General features: G+C 40.7%; 1 protein-coding gene across 7 annotated transcripts in view; it reads left to right on the top strand.

Annotated features, from left to right (window-relative positions):
- LOC122559107 (metabotropic glutamate receptor 7-like) overlaps positions 1-19,853 on the top strand; it is a 736,921-nt gene that overhangs the window by 441,757 nt on the left and 275,311 nt on the right. For all 7 annotated transcript variants that reach the window (XM_043708410.1, XM_043708414.1, XM_043708411.1 and 4 more), the window contains exon 6: positions 15,116-15,255. In XM_043708410.1, coding sequence (XP_043564345.1) covers positions 15,116-15,255 — 140 coding nt within the window. The remainder of the gene's footprint in view (positions 1-15,115; positions 15,256-19,853) is intronic.

Raw genomic sequence — 19,853 nt, forward strand, 5'->3', positions numbered from 1 at the left:
GCTTGAATAAAAAAAGGTTTAAATTGGCTGAAATTTTGAATGTTTCTAAAATAATCCTTCGCAGCCTGCGTCAGGTTTTGTTGCATTCTGCCTTTGAGCTGAACAATCATTTTAAATGGCTTTTCTTCAATAACTAGATTATCCTGGGGAATTGGTTACTCCACCTGTGATTGTGAAAAGTTGTACAGTATTAAATAAAAAAATCACTCAAAGACCTTTTCTGCAATTTTCCTTTCTTGTTGTGATCACTTGGTGATTCTTACAAGTTAGTTGATGAAATTTTTTTTAAAAACGCCAACATTACAAATGCTGAAACCAGAAGGTCAGAGAGATCTGGCTTGTGCTTGTCCAAGTAACCTGTCACAATGCACATGAGGCCAGAGGCTGAGCATTAATTTTCTTGAGGCTTTGTTGGAGAAGGCAGAGGGATGTAGAATATGAAATAAAAACTGAAGTTCAAAGATGAGAATGAAATCTTATGCTGCTGGTTGTATTCATTAGGGGAGAAAAAAAATAGAAGATTAACTATTAAGCTGCAAACCCTTGGAGGTACGCTTACTCAGTAATACCACCTTTATGTCTGTGACCTTTTACAGTTTGCCTCTTGTTTCTGTGAGAAAACTTGGCACCAAGGCAGACATGTCCATTACTTGGTTCAGTTTATCTGATGTCAGCCTCCCAGGGTAACTGTGGCTATTGGCAGCACCATTGAAATTAAGGAAGCAGCGCTCTTTTTGTTTTGAATATTTAAAAAGTGATGAATTAATATGTTTTCAGTATCAGCAAGGTATTAAAGAGACAATATGCTACAGCTTATTTTAAAGCAAGGCTGGAAGACATTGAAGAGGCCAATTGGCCATGTAAGTTAGAATGAATTAATGCCAACTAGCCATATTGGCTTAGATTGAATGTGCAACTGAAGGCAGGAGCTTAAGTTGGCTTTGAAACGAAGATAGAGATTGGAACCTTTTCTCACTACGTGTTAAGCAGACTACGAGCAACAGAAGTTAATGTCATGTTGATGGACTCTTTTTCAAAAGAGTGAGATAAATATTTGATTAGGAACAGGTTTAAAGGTTTAGAGAGATAAGTACAGACAAAGATTATCAAATACAGCACAGAGTATGATGATGCCTGTGCACCTGGGATCATGGCTGCACAATGGTTGAATAGATTGATATTGTTGTTTATTACCTTTGGGAGTTGGGAGGAAGAAAGAAGTTACAGTGATTCAGAAGGAAAAAAATAGGTACAGCAGCTGATGAGGTAAATTGAACATGGACTGAAAGCAGAAACTGCTGTCAACACACAGCAAGAAGGCTGGCAATTTTCATGACAAAGCAACGGTATGAAACGTTAACCCTAAGATGAAATCTCTGCCACAGATACCCTGATCTTCCGAGTATTTTCAACATTGGGTTTTAGAGACCTAGTAGTATTGATGTTTTAAGTTAATTAACGTTAAAGTCAATAACTAGCATTCCTCAGTTCTAATGCATAACATTTGCTGCAATTGTCATTTTCAACAATAACCCTGTGATCAGTTCACTTTCTCTTTCTTTTGGATTAATGAACCTGCACAGTACCAAATAGTTTGGGCTAAGAGAAGTTAATTATTTGGGAGACCTGTTTAGAAAATACAAACATGCATTTGGACCTTAAAACTGAAGATACCTTGACATTGATTATAAGTCATTACATTGCACTAAATATTTTTGTCTTAATGCAACTCAGCACATTATAGTGATCTGCTTATTTTAATTTCATCTACCTGGATCAGTTTTGAACTGCAGGCCCTTTCACCTTTGCAACTGGCAGGTAGAAGCAGCCCAACTCAAAGATCTTTCATGTTGAACATGCTGTTCCATAACCAGTAACCTAATCAATGCAGTTCCAATGAAGTGACAGTACACCCCCTGAGATGAAACTCGCTCCTTCTGAAGGCGCATTCTTTCAAATTTCAACTGCTACGCACATTGGATAGGTGGGCTTAAAAACCTCAGCATGTCTCCATCTATTGGGAAGATTGTATTTTGTTATTGAATAATGGTTACATGTACATTAGAATCTATGAACATTGTGATTTTATGTTAGGTATTTGAAGAATATAACCCTCCCTAAACCTATCTACCTTTCTTTTCTCCTTTTAAGATCCTCCTTAAAACCTTGATAACACTCTGAACAGCTTTTGCTCATCTGTCTTAATATTCACCTGGGTATTAATGTTTCTGTTGTCATACTTCAGTGAAGCACCTTGGGACAGTTAACTGTGTTCAAGTCGGTACATCCTAATCGTTGGTAACAATGCTACTACTTAGAAGATTAAAAGTAGCAGGAACTTGGCAACACCTCATTCTGGTTCCCCTGGAGTCACAGACCACCTGCGGTGGAAACATGTAGCCATTACTTCATTGTCATTCGATTAAATTTCAAGGACTCCCTCTCAAATAGCATTGTGGATGCAAGTATGTCACAACGAATGCACTGGATCCAAAGGTGATGCGCCACCATCTGCTCAAAGACAATTGGAGATGGGCAATAAATGTCAGCCTTGACAGTGTTGCTCATGTCCCACAAACAGATTACAGGTTGAATGTATTTATCTTGAAATTATGAAACAAAAACGGAAACTGCAGGACTGAAGCAGGGTCACTCGACCCAAAATGTTAACACTGCTTTCTCTCCACAGCTGCTGCCAGCAATTTTTGTTCATTTAGTTTCAGGTTTTCAGCACCTGCAGTTCTTTATTTTTTGTTACCTTGACATTAAGTGGGTCTTGAACCTCCATGGAGGGTTTCTTTTTGAGTGGGACACCTTGTTGTCCATCCGCTTGACACAGTAAAGATCCAACGCACTTCTGGCAATAATGGTGTGTAGTCTTTCAATGGCCACCATTTGAATCCAACCATGAAGATCCTGCACAAAGTCACGGATAATCGCATGAACAGGGAAAAGTGGAGAATTTGTTATCAAAGCAAGCAATTTAAATTACTGCCAGCCATGGCCTCCACAACGTGTCTTCACAACAATTCCAATCTCCCCTCCCTTCCTCTATGCCACAATGATTTCTCCTATCTCACCAATGAGTTTGTAGATGCCTGCTCCATTGTGGAGACTGTTGGACCAAAAGGCTTGCTTGGACAACTTGGGTCTGGACGGGCTAGTCATGCTGAGGGTTTTCTTACCAGAGGAAAGTTGACCCTTCTTAGTCTGATTTTCCAAAAATCAGAGCTGGAGGCCTCCAGCCATTTCTTCAGTCACCTGAGTGCAAATGGGACAAACGGCCTGTGTTTGGCTCTTGCTCTGACTGGGTGTTGCCTGGCACTGCCCAGTCTCCTTGTGAGGATGGGACATCTGGTCCAAAATTAAGGTTAGGTGAAAGGGAGTACTGCAGATGCTGGAGATCAGAGTCAAGCTTAGAATGGTGCTGAAAAAGCACAGCAGATCAGGCAACATCTGAGGATCAGGAAAATTGATGTTTTGGGCAAAAGCCCTTCATCAGGGATGAGGCTGCAGGTTCCTCTTTCAGCAGGTTCCTAGTCTCCATTCCTGATGAAGGGCTTTTTTCCCAAAATATCGATTTTCCTGCTCCTCTGATGCTGCCTGACCTCCTGTGCTTTTCCACTATTTTAATCTTGACCCAGAATTAAGGCTCCCCAACTAACCCCACTCCCTCCCTGCCTTTGGTCCTGAGTATCAATATCGGGGGGCGTAACTCTCCATCAGCCCTTGATGGTGCTAGTCTGTCTCTCCATGGCATCTGCCGACCGATCCATGGAGGTAGACAGACTGTCCCAGGTATGATTGGCTGCTTTGCTCTAACCTCTGAGCTTGACAGGCAGTGTGATGCAGGATTGGTGACATTGCATCAGTGATGGGCTTCCACACTGCCTATCTGCCATTCCTGATTCTCCCTGCAGATTTCTATAAATCCCCTGATCACCGAGACCAGACTGACTTCTCCTGTACCCTCTCTCAGCAGGTTCCTCATCTCCAGCCCTCCTCCAAGTGCCTGAGCCCTGGACGTTTCTCCCTCCCCATCAGTGAGTCTGACCCCGCACTCTCAATGCCGATCCATCTCACCAACGTTTCAGTATTGGAGCTGATGAGGGGTAGGTCCAGGAGGCAGCTTTGTCAATGCTTCCTTGGGGCCTTGGACACTATTGTCCACAGAAGATGAGGTCCTGCCCTTTGGGGGAGTCAGGCAGCTCTCTGCGCATGTACTCTGGATGCGGGCTGCACCTGAAAGAAGGAAGAAGCCAAAAGCATCATGGTCACTGGGTACAATCGGTGCCCGATGCATGACACTGACTGCCCAGCTAATGTCAGGGTTTCGGTGCAAGCACAAGTGGGATTTACTGAGTTACTGGGGCATGGAGGTCTCCCCATTCCCTCAGAAGCGGCCTCAATCCTCTCCTGCACAGGCAAGGATCCCCTCCTTGTACATGGTGAGGACGTGGATATCAGCACCCACTCCCCCTGCTCTCCTGCCAATCAGATCCATCCAATTTGGCAATGATGCTGATGGGACTGATGAGATCAAGTGAGGAAAGGTGTTGCAAGTCTCAGGGTGAGATTGTATGAGCCTTGGTGGGAGGTGGGTGAAGAGGCAGAGATAGGGTGAATATGAGGCAGCAGAGAATGGCACTTCCCCTGGTGGAGCGGCGAAGGCCATTTACTTTTCTTAATTCGGAGATGCCGGTGTTGGACTGGGGTGTACAAAATTAAAAATCACACAACACCAGGTTATAGTCCAACAGGTTTAATTGGAAGCACACTAGCTTTCAGAGCAACGCTCCTTCATCAGGTGATTGTGGAGGGCTCGATCGTAACACAGAATTTATAGCAAAAATTTGCAGTGTGATGTAACTGAAATTATACATTGAAGAATTGATTGTTTGTTAAGCCTTTCATCTGTTAGAATACAGTGATAGTTTCACTTCTTTCATGTGTAAATCACAAAACCCTTTTTTTTAAAGTTGCATTCTCGGGTTAGCTGTTAACAATGGTGACAGCTAGACAATATGTTCAACTATTAAACCTGTTGGACTATAACCTGGTGTTGTGTGATTTTTAACTTTGTACTTTTCTTAAGGCATTGCAGCCCCAATCCTCCACTATCTTGAGCATGGCACTGACCTGGGTGGTGATCTGTGACCAGGCTGGCATGGTGTGGTGTCTTGGCCCCATCTGCTGGCCTTCAGAGAAGAGGATGATCCTTCTCTACACCACCCTGTCAACCAGTGCTTCAAGGTTGGAGAACCATTGTGCCAGCTTCTCCTCTTAACCGTGTCTCCTCATTGCCCAGCAAATCAGATGCCACTCCTCCTTGAGGTGCCTGGCAGGGTTTGAAAGATGGCCAGACTGCAAGGGATGCTGGTCTGAAAAAGGATATTCAGTGAGTAGCAAGTTGTCCTCACACATGATAGGATGGAGCAGATATCAAATGTGACACTTGGGACGGTAATGGCAATTAATGTCTCAAATTTAGTGAGGTTCAGCAAGATAACTTGCTCAGCCTCATGGTGAAAATATCTCCACCAACCTTGCTGTGAGCTGCACTTAACCCAAAAAGCTATAAGACACAGCTCCTATGATTGAAATTGTTTTTTGTTTGTCTGCAGGTTTGCTATTAGCAGTATCCTGGAGATATTTTCCTGGATCTTTTATTCCTGGAGCATTCTGACCAATCTAAAGCATTAGAAACCCAAGTCAAAAGGGAGAGAAAACATACCCATCAACTGAATTTTTTTCTTTTCAAGATTTAATAAATATAGACAAATAAACAAAATAGGAATGGTAGAAACAGGAAACAGTGGATATTGAGGCTATGGTCAAGAAAAAGAAGGTGGCATATGTCGGGTTGGGATCAAGTGAATTTCTTAAGTATAAAGGGAGTTAAGCAGGGCAAAAAGCGGGTATGAGATAGCCTTGGCAGATAAGGTTTAAGGAAAATCCAAAGAAATTTTACAGGTACATTAAGGATAAAAGAGCAACTGCCGAGAGAATGCGACCCTTGAAGATCAATGAGGCTGTCTGTGTGGGAATGCAGGAGATGGGAGAAATACCAAAAAAATCGCATGAGTATTTACTGTGGAGAAAGTCTTGGAAGCTCAGGAATTCTGACAAGTAAATATTGATGTCTTGAAAACAGTCCCCATTATGGAAGATGAGGTGCTGGAGGCATAAGAACGTAAAGGTATAAAAATCTCGAGGGCCTGATCAAGGGTATCGCAACACATTGTGGGATTTTAGGAAAGAAATTACGGGGCCTCTAGCAGAGATATTTGTGTTATCTGCAACCAGGGGTGTGGTGGTAGAAGATTGCAGGTGGCTAATGTGGTGCCTTTATTTAAGAAAGGCTGCAAGGAAAAACCTGGGAAGTATAGACTTATGAGTCTGACATCAGTGGTGGGTAAGTTGTTGGAAGGGCTTCTAAGAGGAAGGCCATGACTGATTGAGGATAGTCAACGTGGCTTTGTGCATGGGAGATTATGTCTCACAAACTTGATTGAGTTTTTTGAGGACATGACCAAGAAGCTAGATGAGGGCAAAGCAGTAGACGTTGTTTACATTGACTTTAGGAAGGCCTTCGATGACATTTCACATGGTAGACTGGTAGTCATGAATATAGGAAGCATGGTTAGTAAGTTTATGGATGACACCAAAATTGGTGGTATAGTCGACAGTGAAGAAGGTTACGCAAGAGTACAGTGGGATCTTGATCAGCTGGGCCAATGGGCTGAGGAGAGGCAGATGAAGTTTTAATGCCAGGTTTTGCATTTTGGGAAGATAAACCTGGGTAGGACTTATTCAGTTTGTGGTAGGGCCCTGGGGAGTGTTGTTGAGCGGAGAGGTCTAGGGATTCAAGTGCACAGTTCCTTCAAAGTGGAGTCATAGGCCAGCAGGGTGATGAAGAAGACATTTGGCGCACTTGCCTTCATTGGTCAGAGCATTGAGCATGGAAGTTGGGGCATCATGTTGTGGCTGTACAGGACATTGGTGAGGCCACTTTTGGAATACTGTGCACAGCTCTGGTCACCTTGCTATAGGAAATTATTCAATTGGGAAGGGCATAGAAAGGATTTGCAAAAATACTGGTGAGACTATAGGGTTTGAGTTATAAGGAAAGGCTAGATAGGTTAGGACTTTTCTCCCTGGAGTGTAGGAGGTTGAGAGGTTACCTCGTCCAGGTTTATAAAATCAAAAGAGACACAGATAAGGGAGATAGCAAAGGTCTTTCCCCGAGGATAGAGAAGTTCAAAACTAGAGGACTTAATTTTAAGGTGAGAAGGCGAAGATTTAGGAACAATGTTTTTATCCAGAGGGTGGTTGATATGTGGAATGAACTGCCAGAGGAAGATGCATGCACAGTTAAAACATTTAAAATACATTTGGACAGGTTTAAAGGGATATGGGGCAAATGCAGGCAAATGGGACTAGTTTAGTTCGGGGAACCTGGTCGGCATGGATGAGTTGGACTGAGGGGTCTGTTTCCATGCTGTATGACTCTATGCTTCTTTAGGTAGAACATTTAGCCTCTTTGAGTCGATTCTGTCATTCAATAAGGTCATGGATGATGTGTTTGTATTTCAAATTTCACATTCCTATCTATTTCTGATCACCCTTGTTCTCATGCTTAACAAGAATCAATGTTCCTCCATCTTAAAAATGTTTAATGGCCACCTTCTGAGGTGAGGCACTCGAAAGTCATTCAACCCTCGGAGAAAAGAAAATTCTTATCCCTGCACTGAAAGGACAAACAAACTTTTAAAATAGTACCCTGTATTGTTGACTGGCCATGAGTAAACATTAATTCCATGTTCACCTTGTCAAATCCATTCAGAATCTTTAAAGCTTCAATTAAGTTACCCTTCACGCTTATGAACTCCAGTGGATAGAATCCCAGTCTATGCAGACTTTCGTCATAGCACAATCTGCTTATTTCAGGTATGAATCTAGTGAACCTCCTCTAAACCACCTCCAATATCCTTCCTTAAATAAGGGGACCAAGCTACATTCAAACTACTGCCTCATAAATGCCCCATACAACTGAAGTATAACATTCCTACTTTCATCTCCAATTCCAAAGTGGAATTCTTCCGATATTGATTCATTTGTGTGGGAAAAAAAAATTATCAATCAATAGCAAAATGTTTTATTAACATATACAAGAAAAATTAACAACCAAGTTGAGTCATGAATCAAGTCAGTAAGTTGCAATGAAAAAGTGAATCTGGAAGGATTAAATTTTTCTGTTGTGGATTAAAGTGTTTGGCTCAGCTTAACATTGCTAATGAGGAAAGTGGGAAGTGTGAGAGGTGGTAGGTTGGTGGAGGGGGTAGAAAGTCATCTAGTGAATCATTCCCTCCTGAGCAGCACTGTGGGTGTACCTACACCACATCAACTGCAGTGATTCAAGAGGTGCCTCACCACCACCTTCTAAAGGTTGGCTAGGAAAGGACAATAAATTCAGGCAAAGCCACCAATGCCCACATTCATTGAAAGAATAAAGGAGGAAAAGAAGCAGAATTGACAGGATTAATATACCTTAATTTTTTGCACTTATCATTGTCCCTCTTATTATCTCTGTAAAGAAACCTGTACTATGGGAAGATTGACCATAACTGGACAAGATGCTACCTGAACTGCTGTGTTCTTCCAGCACCACTAATCCAGAAGAGGGTATTTTAGGAGACCGGTTGAAATGTGGTGAAACTTTGGTAACAAGTTCCTATTCTGTAGATCATTAGCAAGTCTATAAAACATTATAGTTTTGGAGATTGAGGCATAATCAGGTGCTACTCATTTTAGAAGATGACAGAATGGGGAGATAGTAGAAATTAGATATCATTATAGATATTAGTTAATTATTAGATATGAGATCAGTAAAACAAAATCCTCCTCATGAGCCAGAATTCTGATTTCCTTTGACTAAAAATGTTCAATCCCATGAAGAGAACCCAAAATAACATCTGGAATTTATCTGATTTTGTAACAAAACTTGGTATTTTTGTAAGATTATTAAAGGATACAGTAAGATTTGTGATGTCCATTACCAAACTACCTGGTTAAGAATTTGATAAATCTTAACATTGACATAAGGAGAATCATCTATTTTTTTTAAAAAAAATTAGTATTATGTAGTTATGATCTGAGCTGATGTTATTATTGCACAAGTCAGATCCCCAAACTGAAATACCATTCAATGCAACGTATTCTGCTTTTATTGTGTTTTAACAAAATTGTCTTTCACTGAACCACAATGCTGCAGACATGTTTTCAACAATAAAACAGACATTTACTGCACAAATCAAATGAATAAAAAAAAACAAATAAACCAAGCTATTTACATGTAGCAACAATTAAGCATTTGATTAACACAATACAGTGTGTTAAAATATAATGCCATTAAGCCCTGTAGCATGTTATGTTACTCCTACAAGAGAGAAAATTCCTTTCTCACATCTCAAGGGTTTGACTTAACACGTACTTCGATTCCTGGTCCCGAGAATCTGATAGTGTCTTCCTTGAACTTTCACCAAGCTAAGCTTCGACTTTTTGATATAGAAGATATAGAAGATGGTATTAGCAATAACATTAGCAAATTTGCTGATGATACTAAGCTGGGTGGCAGGGTGAAATGTGAGGAGAATGTTAGGAGATTACAGGGTGACCCTGGACAAGTTAGGTGAGTGGTCAGATGCATGGCAGATGCAGTTTAATGTGGATAAATGTATGGTTATCCACTTTGGTGGCAAGAACAGGAAGGCAGACTACTACCTCAATGGAATCAATTTATGTAAAGGGGCAGTACAAAGAGGTCTGGGTGTTCTTGTACACCAGTCAATGAAAGCAAGCATGCATGGCAGGATTACCTTACACTGAAAGACTGGAGCGACTGGGCTTGTATACCCTTGAGTTTAGAAGACTGAGAGGGGATCTGATTGAGACATATAAGATTATTAAAGGATTGGACACTCTGGAGGCAGGAAACATGTTTCCGCTGATGGGTGAGTGCCGAACCAGAGGACACAGCTTAAAAATACGGGGTAGACCATTTAGGACAGAGATGAGGAGAAACTTCTTCACCCAGAGAGTGATGGCTGTGTGGAATGCTCTGCCCCAGAGGATGGTGGAGGCCCAGTCTCTGAATTCATTTAAGGAAAAGTTGGATAGAGCTCTCAAGGATAGTGGAATCAAGGGTTATGGAGATAAGGCAGGCACAGGATACTGATTAAGGATGATCCACCATGATCATATTGAATGGTGGTGCAGGCTCGAAGGGCAGAATGGCCTACTCCTGCACCTATTGTCTATTTTTCTCCTTCAGGCAACCCCTTCAGGTTTTAACCAAATATGTCTGGTCTGAAATTTTAAAACTAACCTCCTTACACTGAGATCTATCTCTTATGTGTTCTAAACTATTCCCCTTAGGAGAAACTGTTTTACGATTCCAGCTTCAGTCAAGAGTTCTGCAAAAAGTGAAACTAAAATGGATTTCATCAAGCTTTGGGTGTTACCCCTGAGCCAAAGCAAAACAATCTCAAAAACTTCTGCCTGAAACGTAATGCACAACTGTTTATTTTGTTCGCTCATAAAACTCACCCAATGAAAAGAAAACCCTGTTACACTCCAGGAAATCTCACTCTCTCATGCTGTTTTAAAATAAGCTTCCGTGCTTCTCAAACACTTAAAAGTTAATCATTAAAGCCTTTTGTAGAGACAGATGAAGCCCATGTACCAACAGTTCAAAACTCTCATTCTAAAAGAAATAATACTAAAATATACATAAATCACAGATGTTGAAGCACAGTGTTAGCACCATTGCTTTCAGATAAAACTGAGAAATCCTATTAATAATGTTTAATGTGCAACTAAACTGTGTCTGTACCTCATCATATGGTAGACTTGCTGCCACTCTTCTGTTTAAATATAGTGATTGACAGGACCTGTTTAATCTAGCAAGGGCAGCACCGTGGCTCAATCGCTAGCACTGTAGCCTCATAGCACCAAGGACCCAGGTTCGATTCCATCCTCGGGCAACTGTCTGTGTGGAGTTTGCACATTCTCCCCATGTTTGCTTGGATTTCCTCTCATTGCTCCAGTTTCCTCCCACAATCCGAAGATGTGCAGGTTAGGTGGATCGACCATGCTAAATTGACAATGGTGTAAAGGGATATGCCAATGAAGTGAATTAGCCATGGGAAATGCACGGTTACAGGGATAGGGTGGGGGGTGGGTCTGGGTGTAATGCTTTTTGGAGGGTCAGTATGGACTCAGTGGACTGAATGGCCTGCTTCCACAATGTAGGGATTCTATGATAGTGTGATAGAGGAAAACCACTTCTTGGTCTAACTTTCTTATTGAATAAGAAATAAAATTTTGCAGGTTAGCATTTTGCAAGTTACGTTCATATGATATTGTCACGGAGACTGAGGAGGACCTGGATATGTGGTCTTTCTCTTCCGAACACTTGAGCTGTTGTGCGCACAAGTCCATATACCATCGTATAATTATAGCACAGGTGCTCATAGCAGCCCTCAGTATTAACTCTTGCAGACCTTTCGCTAACAAATAGGACTTCTGCATGTAACATAATTCCACAGTGAGAGACAATGTCTTGCTCAAAATCGAGCACGCTCAGGTGGTACTCTTTAACTCTGATCCCACAGCCAATTATATCTCAGAGCAAAAATAATAAAGATGTGTAAATGTGTTATAATTCATCAAAGGGAAATATCTTTACGGTCTAATCATGGTATATATTTGAGATATTTTGTGGGGAATCTTTTGACTATGGAGTCAATGGAGGTTGGGATTCCCACCTCATTGCTCAATGTGCAACAAATTCAGATAGTGTTTGGGAAGTGGAGTGGAGAGCAGGGGATAAGGGGTTTCCAAATACTCAGTTTGAAATCTTTCTTCTTAATCTTAAACCTATTTCCTCTAGTTTTGGATTCACCTACCTTGGGGAAAAGATCTTGACTACTCGTCCTATCCATGTCCCTCATGATTTTGGATACTTCTGTAAGGTCACTCCTCAGCCTTCAAGACTCCAGGGAAAACAGCGCCAGCCTATTCAGTCTCTCCCTATAGCTCAAGCCCTCCTACCCTGGCAACGTTCTTGTTGTTCTTTTCTGAACGCTTTCAAGTTTCACAACATCCATCCTGTAGGAGGGAGACCCGAATTGTGAGCAGTATTCCAAAAGTGGCCTAACCAATGTCCTGTACAGCTGCCACATGACCTCCCAACTCCTATGCTCAATGCACTGACCTCTTCACTACTCTGTCTAGCTGCAACTACATTTCAAGGAAATATGGACCTGCACTCCATTGTCTCTTTGTTCAGCAACACTCCATAGGACTTTACTATTAAGTGTTTAAGCCCTGTCCTGATTTGCCCTACCAAAATGCAGCACCTCGCATTTATCTAAATTGAACTCTATCTGCCGTTCCTCAACCCATTGGCCCATCTGATCAAGATCCCATTGTACTCTGAGGTAACCTATTTTGCTGTCCACTACATCATCAATTTTGATGTCATCTGCAAATTCACTAACTATACTTCCTGTATTCACATCCAAATCATTTATATAAATGATGAAAGACAATATTATAAATTCCACAGTGAGAAACAATGTCTTGCCCAAAATCGGACACACTCGGGTGGTACTCTTTAACTCTGATCCCACAGCTAATTATATCTCAGAGCAAAAATAATAAAGACTTGGATGTGTAAATGTTATAATTCTTCAAAGGGAAATATCTTGAAGGTCTAATAGTGCTTATATATTTGAGATATTTTGTGGGGAGTCAGCGGAGGTTGGGATTCCCATCACATTGCTCAGTGTGCAACAAATTCAGATAGAGAATTTGAGGAATGCAGTGAAAGGCCAGGGATGGAGGTTTTCAAATACTTCCTCTATCCATTGCAAGATGGAAAAAGGGCTCAATTGCTGTTCCAGTAAATAGTTCCGGTAGCAATAATGTAGCAAGATTTTCAGGCACAACACGGAGGAACTAAAAGTTGTTGTGAAATCCCACCATGTTGTGGAAGCTGGTATGTTCGTGGTGGCAATCCTGATGTAAGTCCTTGATTTCATGCTTGGCCGTACACCGAGGATTTCAGGCTATGTCATAATGAAGCCGAAACACAAGTTGAAAGTTCTTTGTCACACACGTGTTGGCACAACTTCAAGCAGACTTTTTTTCTCATGATGTGCAAGACATTCAAAGAAAGGACTTCATTCATGGAGGAAGATCATATTTTTAGGATATCCCAAACTACTTCACTGTGCGACCAGTTACTTTTAAGGTGGAGCCAATGTAGATATGCAAGCAAATGCAGTTAGATTACTTTGTACCAAAAGCTGCCATAGCAGCAAAACACATGACTAACAGCCTAATCAGTTCTTCAAGTTGTTGTGTGAAGGATAAATCTTGCCCAAGACTTTGGGAATCCTCATGCTCTGTTTGTGTAGAGATGTGATAATTTCTATTTTTATCTAAGTTTGATATTGCAGGTGACTCAATAAATGCAGATTCCTTCAACAGTACAATGAGTTATGAGTCAGTAATTTGCGATAAATACTAAATAATTGCCTGAAGTCTGATATTACTTCATCAACTTTCCCATGAAAGAAAGTCTGAGATTCCTCATAGAAATGTATTACTGAGCCAGACAGCTTGCAAAGTAAATCCTCGTTATGATCCATTTTGTTTTTGACCAGCTAAGTATAGGGGCGATTGAATTATCCTTCAGTTCAACAATGAGGTCAGTTGTTCTTATAGACAATGCAAGCCAGGAGAAGACATTGAATACCTTCCTTGAGCTGATACTTTTTTTCAGATCAGAAATGATTGAATCCTTGCAGCCTTGGTTCAGTTCTAGATAAAGAAATGCTCACAGTATGAATAGGTTTAGATAGTGAACACCAAGCAATTTAGTACTGTGAACAAAAGAGTTACATTACATGAGCATAATTGCTCCAAATGAGTAGAATGTTGAATCGACTTTGATCACTTGAAACTCATCCAATTGCATAAAGTCAACATGTACTCGTAAAGGAAAGGTCATATCTGACTAATCTTTCTGAAGTGGTCACTTACCTGAACTTAACTGAACTGAACTGTATAGTTTATATGAACTTGGCTTGCATTTGTTTTCATTTAGATGATTAAAATTGATTTAACTGAGTTCTTTAAAATTATAAATGGAGTCCATGGGATGGATACAACAAAGTATTTTCTGAATAATTCCCAGCAAGAGACATATCTTAAAGGTCATTCAGTGAAATCAGGAAGTGATTTTTTTTTTAAACAAAAGGTGTTGTAAATCATTGGTTGCTGCATTCGTATGCTACAATGATTCCTACTAAAAATATTTTAAATGGCTTTGAAAAACTTTCATATTGAGGATGTTAATGAAATTAGGTAAATGCAAGTTTTTTTTCTTAATGTAAAATGTTGGGGTATCCTTTCATGATGTTTCAAGATTCTATTTACTGTCGTCTTTAATGTGTTAATTGATCTCTAATGCAATGAAGTTTGAGCAATAAGTAAATTTGAATTATTTTATATCTCATGCTCTCTCCTCTCATGCTGCAAAAAAAAAATTAGCCTGAACAGCAATGCAGTATATTTAGGTTTATGTTGTCTTTGTGGATGAAAGCAATGCCAAGTTGAAGAGAAACAAAACCATTTGTATCAGTTTCTCAAGTTTACATCCATATAATGATCTGCTGTTTACTAAAAGGGGACCATATATTGGAAAGGGAGGCTCTTTCTGGATGCAAGTCAAGATTCCTCAGCTGAGACTGTCTACTGAGAGCATCTCTTAAAGGCAGATTGAACATGACAGGAGGAAAAAGCTTTGTTCACTGACTTGCTTCTCCGTAAAGATCTCCTGTGTGCCTTGCTACATTCTTCTATTAAGCTTTGAAAACAAATTATTCTTTAAAGTAGCTTAGACTTTGTCACTTATTTATAAATAAATAATGCTGAGAATGTGTTTTTAAAGTTACCGTTTTAATGTCCAATAGGTTGTTCTATTTGAGAACCCATTCTCTTAAATGCCACTCAGATACATTGGTTCGTTTTTGTTTTCCTTCAGGCAGTGCTGGAACCCCTGTCATGTTTGATGATAAAGGAGATGCTCCAGGCCGTTACGACATCTTCCAGTATCAGCTTGTTGGAAACCATACCTGGGACTACCGCAAAATTGGCCAATGGACAGACCATCTTCATCTCAAGGTAAGTCACCCCTATGAACACAGTCTGGGCTAAGTAAACAGCAGCAGTGAGGGGTAAAATCAATAATACAGAACTTGTTTGAAGGAAACATTCATGGAGATAGGCTGGAGCATTCTGGCACTAATTCTCTGGTTCAATCTTGCATCAAATATTATCTAGTGAACCCTGACTCGTAATGCTGGATTTGTCATTGTATCCCACAGAAATAACTTCAGACTGCTGAATGCTGAAATGCTTTGTTTCATCTCTGGAACAATTGCAGGCTGTAAACAAAGTGTTTGAGGTTGTTTCTACTAGCAACGCAATTTTTGTAACTAATCGTATTGGCCTGTTTAAACAATAATTTCTGATGGAGAATCCTCTGCCTTGACCCATGCACATTGCTTTATTAATAAGCTTATAACTTTTAGGTGAAAACAACTAAAAGCTTAATATTTGGGGATCACTCGAGTAGTAAATGATTTTTACGTACATCATTGTAATAGCTCTCTACCATGTGTAGATTTCCTGATTATCTGTAATGGTTCTAAAATGAGAACTGGTGCTTCCCACTTATAATAGTTATTTAATACCAAGACAAAGGATCTCCATATAAAGCAAAGTGGCAGCATGTGACAGGACAGATGTTGGCAATTGTGTCAAATACCCCTTTGTGGTGTGGAATGTAAATCGTGTGTACAAATTGTACACTGACATTGACCAAAACAGCTGTTCTCAGCTGGTGATGTTTATTGTGAAACGACAGTTGCTATTACACTTACAGTTTCCTGTGTGAACATGACCATGTTAACAGACAAAATGTTAGCGTGCTAGTTTTATATTAACTTATAGATAAAAGCCACATTTCAGTGGCTGTGTGTTAGGAATGCATTCAGTGCATTTGGGGCCACAGAGCTTCAGGTTGGTGGAAGGGATGGCCAAAATATTAAGTGGAAGGGTAATAGTTGGTTTCTCTCATTGATCATGGCAGAAGCTGATAGTAGACATTCCAGACCAGGGAACAATTAAGATTCTTAAGGTGTCAATAAGGTCCTCCTTTAAAGCCTTTTCCTGTTGCCACTGGCATTTTAGCAGAGGAGTTTTGAGAGAGGTGGGTGCTTGGGTGCACTTTGATTCATTGTTCAAGGACTCATCCACCCCACTCCCTCACCCTGAGCAATGATCATTTCCTCCCAAGCACCACCTTGTCCCCTGACTCCACATACCTACATTCCAGAGAAGCATTTATGATGCTCCAGTTTTCTGGGTGAGTGCTGTCCCAACAGTGGCCACTTCTCTTGCAGGCACTGCTGTGACAGAACAGCAGCCAGCTGTCTGAGTAGTGAGCCATTCTTGGATATGGGATCTCACACTGTCCATGGACAGGGCTACCACTGCCCTGTAAGATCCAAGCTGCATAATGAAATACCTAAGGACTTAATAGGGTTTGCATAAAAAGACATGGTCCGAGCAGAAGATTACATAAAATATGGCTGCAGAAGAACTTACATTATAGCCAATCAAATTCAATTTTAGAGTCATAGAGATGTACAGCATGGAAACAGACCCTTTGGTCCAACCCGTCCATGCTGACCAGATATCCCAACCCAATCTAGTCCCACCTGCCAGCACCTAGCCCATATCCCTCCAGACCCTTCCTATTCATATACCCATCCAAATGCCTCTTAAATGTTGCAATTGTACCAGCCTCCACCACTTCCTCTGGCAGCTCATTCCATACACGTACCACCCTCTGCATGAAAAAGTTGCCCCTTCGTTCTCTTTTATATCTTTCCCCTCTCAACCTAAACCTATGCCCTCTCGTTCTGGACTGCCCGAACCTAGGGAAAAGACTTTGTGTATTTATCCTATCTATGCCCCACATAATTTTGTAAATCTCTATAAGGTCACCCCTCAGCCTCCAACACTCCAGGGAAAACAGCCCCAGCCTGTTCAGCCTCTCCCTATAGCTCAAATCCTCCAACCCTAGCAACATCCTTGTAAATCTTTTCTGAACCCCTTCAACTTTCACAACATCTTTCCAATAGGAAGGAGATCAAAATTGCATGCAATATTCCAACAGTGGCCTAATCAATGTCCTGTACAGCCTCAACATGACCTCCCAACTCCTGTACTCAATACTCTGTACCCAATAAAAGAAAATATACCAAACGCCTTCTTCACTATCCTACCTACCTGCGATTCCACTTTCAAGGAGCTATGAACCTGCACTCCAAGGTCTCTTTGGTCAGCAACACTCCCTAGGACCTTACCATTAATTGTATAAGTCCTGCTAAGATTTGCTTTCCCAATATGCAGCACCTTGCATTTATCTGAATTAAACTCCATCTGCCACTTCTCAGCCCATTGGCCCATCTGGTCAATCCTTGTGGCACTCCACTGGTCACAGGCCTCCAGTCTGCAAAACAACCCTCCACCACCACCTTCTGTCTTCTACCTTTGAGCCAGTTCTGTATCCAAATGGCTAGTTCTCCCTGTATTCCGTGAGATCTAACCTTGCGAATCAGTCTCCCATGGGGAACCTTATCGGGCGCCTTACTGAAGTCCACATCGATCACATCTACCACTCTGCCCTCATAAATCCTCTTTGTTACTTCATCAAAAAACTCAATCGAGTTTGTGAAACATGATTTCCCATGCACAAAGCCATGTTGACTATCCCTAATCAGTCCTTGCCTTTCCAAATACATGTACATCCTGTCCCTCAGGATTCCCTCCAACAACTTGCCCACCACCGAGGTAAGGCTCACTGATCTATAGTTCCCTGGCTTGGCTTTAGCACCCTTCTTAAACAGTGGCACCACTTTAACCTACATCCAGTCTTCCGGCACCTCACGTACGACTATCGATGGTACAAATATCTCAGCACGAGGCCCAGCAATCACTTCTCTAGCTTCCCACAGAGTTCTAGCCACAGAGTTCTAGGATACACCTGATCAGGTCCTGGGGATTTATCCACCTTTAACCATTTCAAGAATCCAGCACTTCCTCCTCTATAATATGGACATTTTACAAGGTGTCACCATCTATTTCCCTACAATCTATATCTTCCATATCCTTTTCCACAGTAAATACTGCTGCAAAATACTTGTTTAGTATCTCCCCCATTTTCTGTGGCTCCACACAAAGGTTGCCTTGCTGATCTTTGAGGGGCCCTATTTGTTCCCGAGTTACCCTTTTGTCCTTAATGTATTTGTTAAAAACTCTTTGGATTCTCCTTAATTCTATTTGCCAAAGCTATTTCATGTCCCCTTTTTGCACTCCTGATTTCCCTCTTAAGTATACTCCTACTGCCTTTATATTCTTCTGACTATTCACTCAATCTATCCTGTATATCCCTGACATATACTTCCTTCTTTTTCTTAACCAAACCTTCAATTGCTTTAGTCATCCAGCATTCCCTATACCTACCCGCTTTTCCTTTCACCCTAACAGGAATATACTTTCTCTGGATTCTCTTTATCTCATTTCTGAAGGCTTCCCATTTTCCAGCCGTCTCTTTACCTGGGTACATCTGCCCCCAATCAGCTTTTGAAAGTTCTTGCCTAATACCGTCAAAAGAGTTAGCTCAAGTAATGGTTATAATTTCACTTTATTTGTACTGTCTGCAGTTTTATTAATCCAAATGCCTCTCCATCCGTGATACTTTATATATATTTCTCAGAAATAAGTTGGACAAATTCCCTGCCATGATGTTCTTGTCCTGTTGATAATTTATCTCCATTATAATGCTTGAAAATTGCATTGGAAACTTAAGTGTTTAGTGTCAGCAATGCACAGAATGCATTACTTACAGACTATAATCTCCAAATGTAAAGAAGGAATAAGTCATCCTTGAAAACAGGGTTGTCTGACATCATAGGGTGCTCTTGACAGATTTTTATTTGGAAACTTTAAGTATAGAACTTATGGAACAGAATTAAGTTATGCTTTGTTTGTAAAAGTGAAGCTATTTTTTTTGTACTGAATCTCTAACAAAATGTTGATATCCAAAGGATTTGAGTTGAATACTGAGAGAAGTCACCTATTTAAAGGCATGGAAATTCGAAATTGCCCTTTTGCTGTGAATAAACGATTTAAATTTTCCTTAATTCCTGAAGGCTATTATTGTGCTGGGGCAAGTGGTATTGACGTAACATTTACAAAAAGGACTCCTGTAACTCAAAGTGTTTTCTAATTGGAGTTGAGTATTGTTGTAAAGACTATAGTGACCAAGTCCTTCCTTGAAGCAAAACCAAACCATGTAAAGCCAAGCGATCAGTTAGCTTACTTGTCAGTAGTGAACTTAAACTGTTGCTGACTTTGAAATAATATTGTCTCAAGTAGTCAATGCGTTATGATGTCAGGTTCGGCAACAATCGAAAACGAGCCAATATTTTGAAATCTTTGTCAATGGAAAATTCAAGCCTTTTGGATCTAATGCCGTGTCAGGCCAGAACAGGTGGGAATGTCAGTTTACATCAGAACTTACCTCTAAACTGAGCCAACGTTTGTGTGTCGGAATTTTAATGACGGTTTGCATTTTTCAATGTGTTTTCTAACATCCTACTTAAATTTCTGGCGCATTTAGGAAGAAAAGGCAAGTTGCTATTAAAGCC

Source organism: Chiloscyllium plagiosum, chromosome 18, assembly GCF_004010195.1.
Source record: "Chiloscyllium plagiosum isolate BGI_BamShark_2017 chromosome 18, ASM401019v2, whole genome shotgun sequence".
NCBI lineage: Eukaryota > Metazoa > Chordata > Chondrichthyes > Orectolobiformes > Hemiscylliidae > Chiloscyllium > Chiloscyllium plagiosum.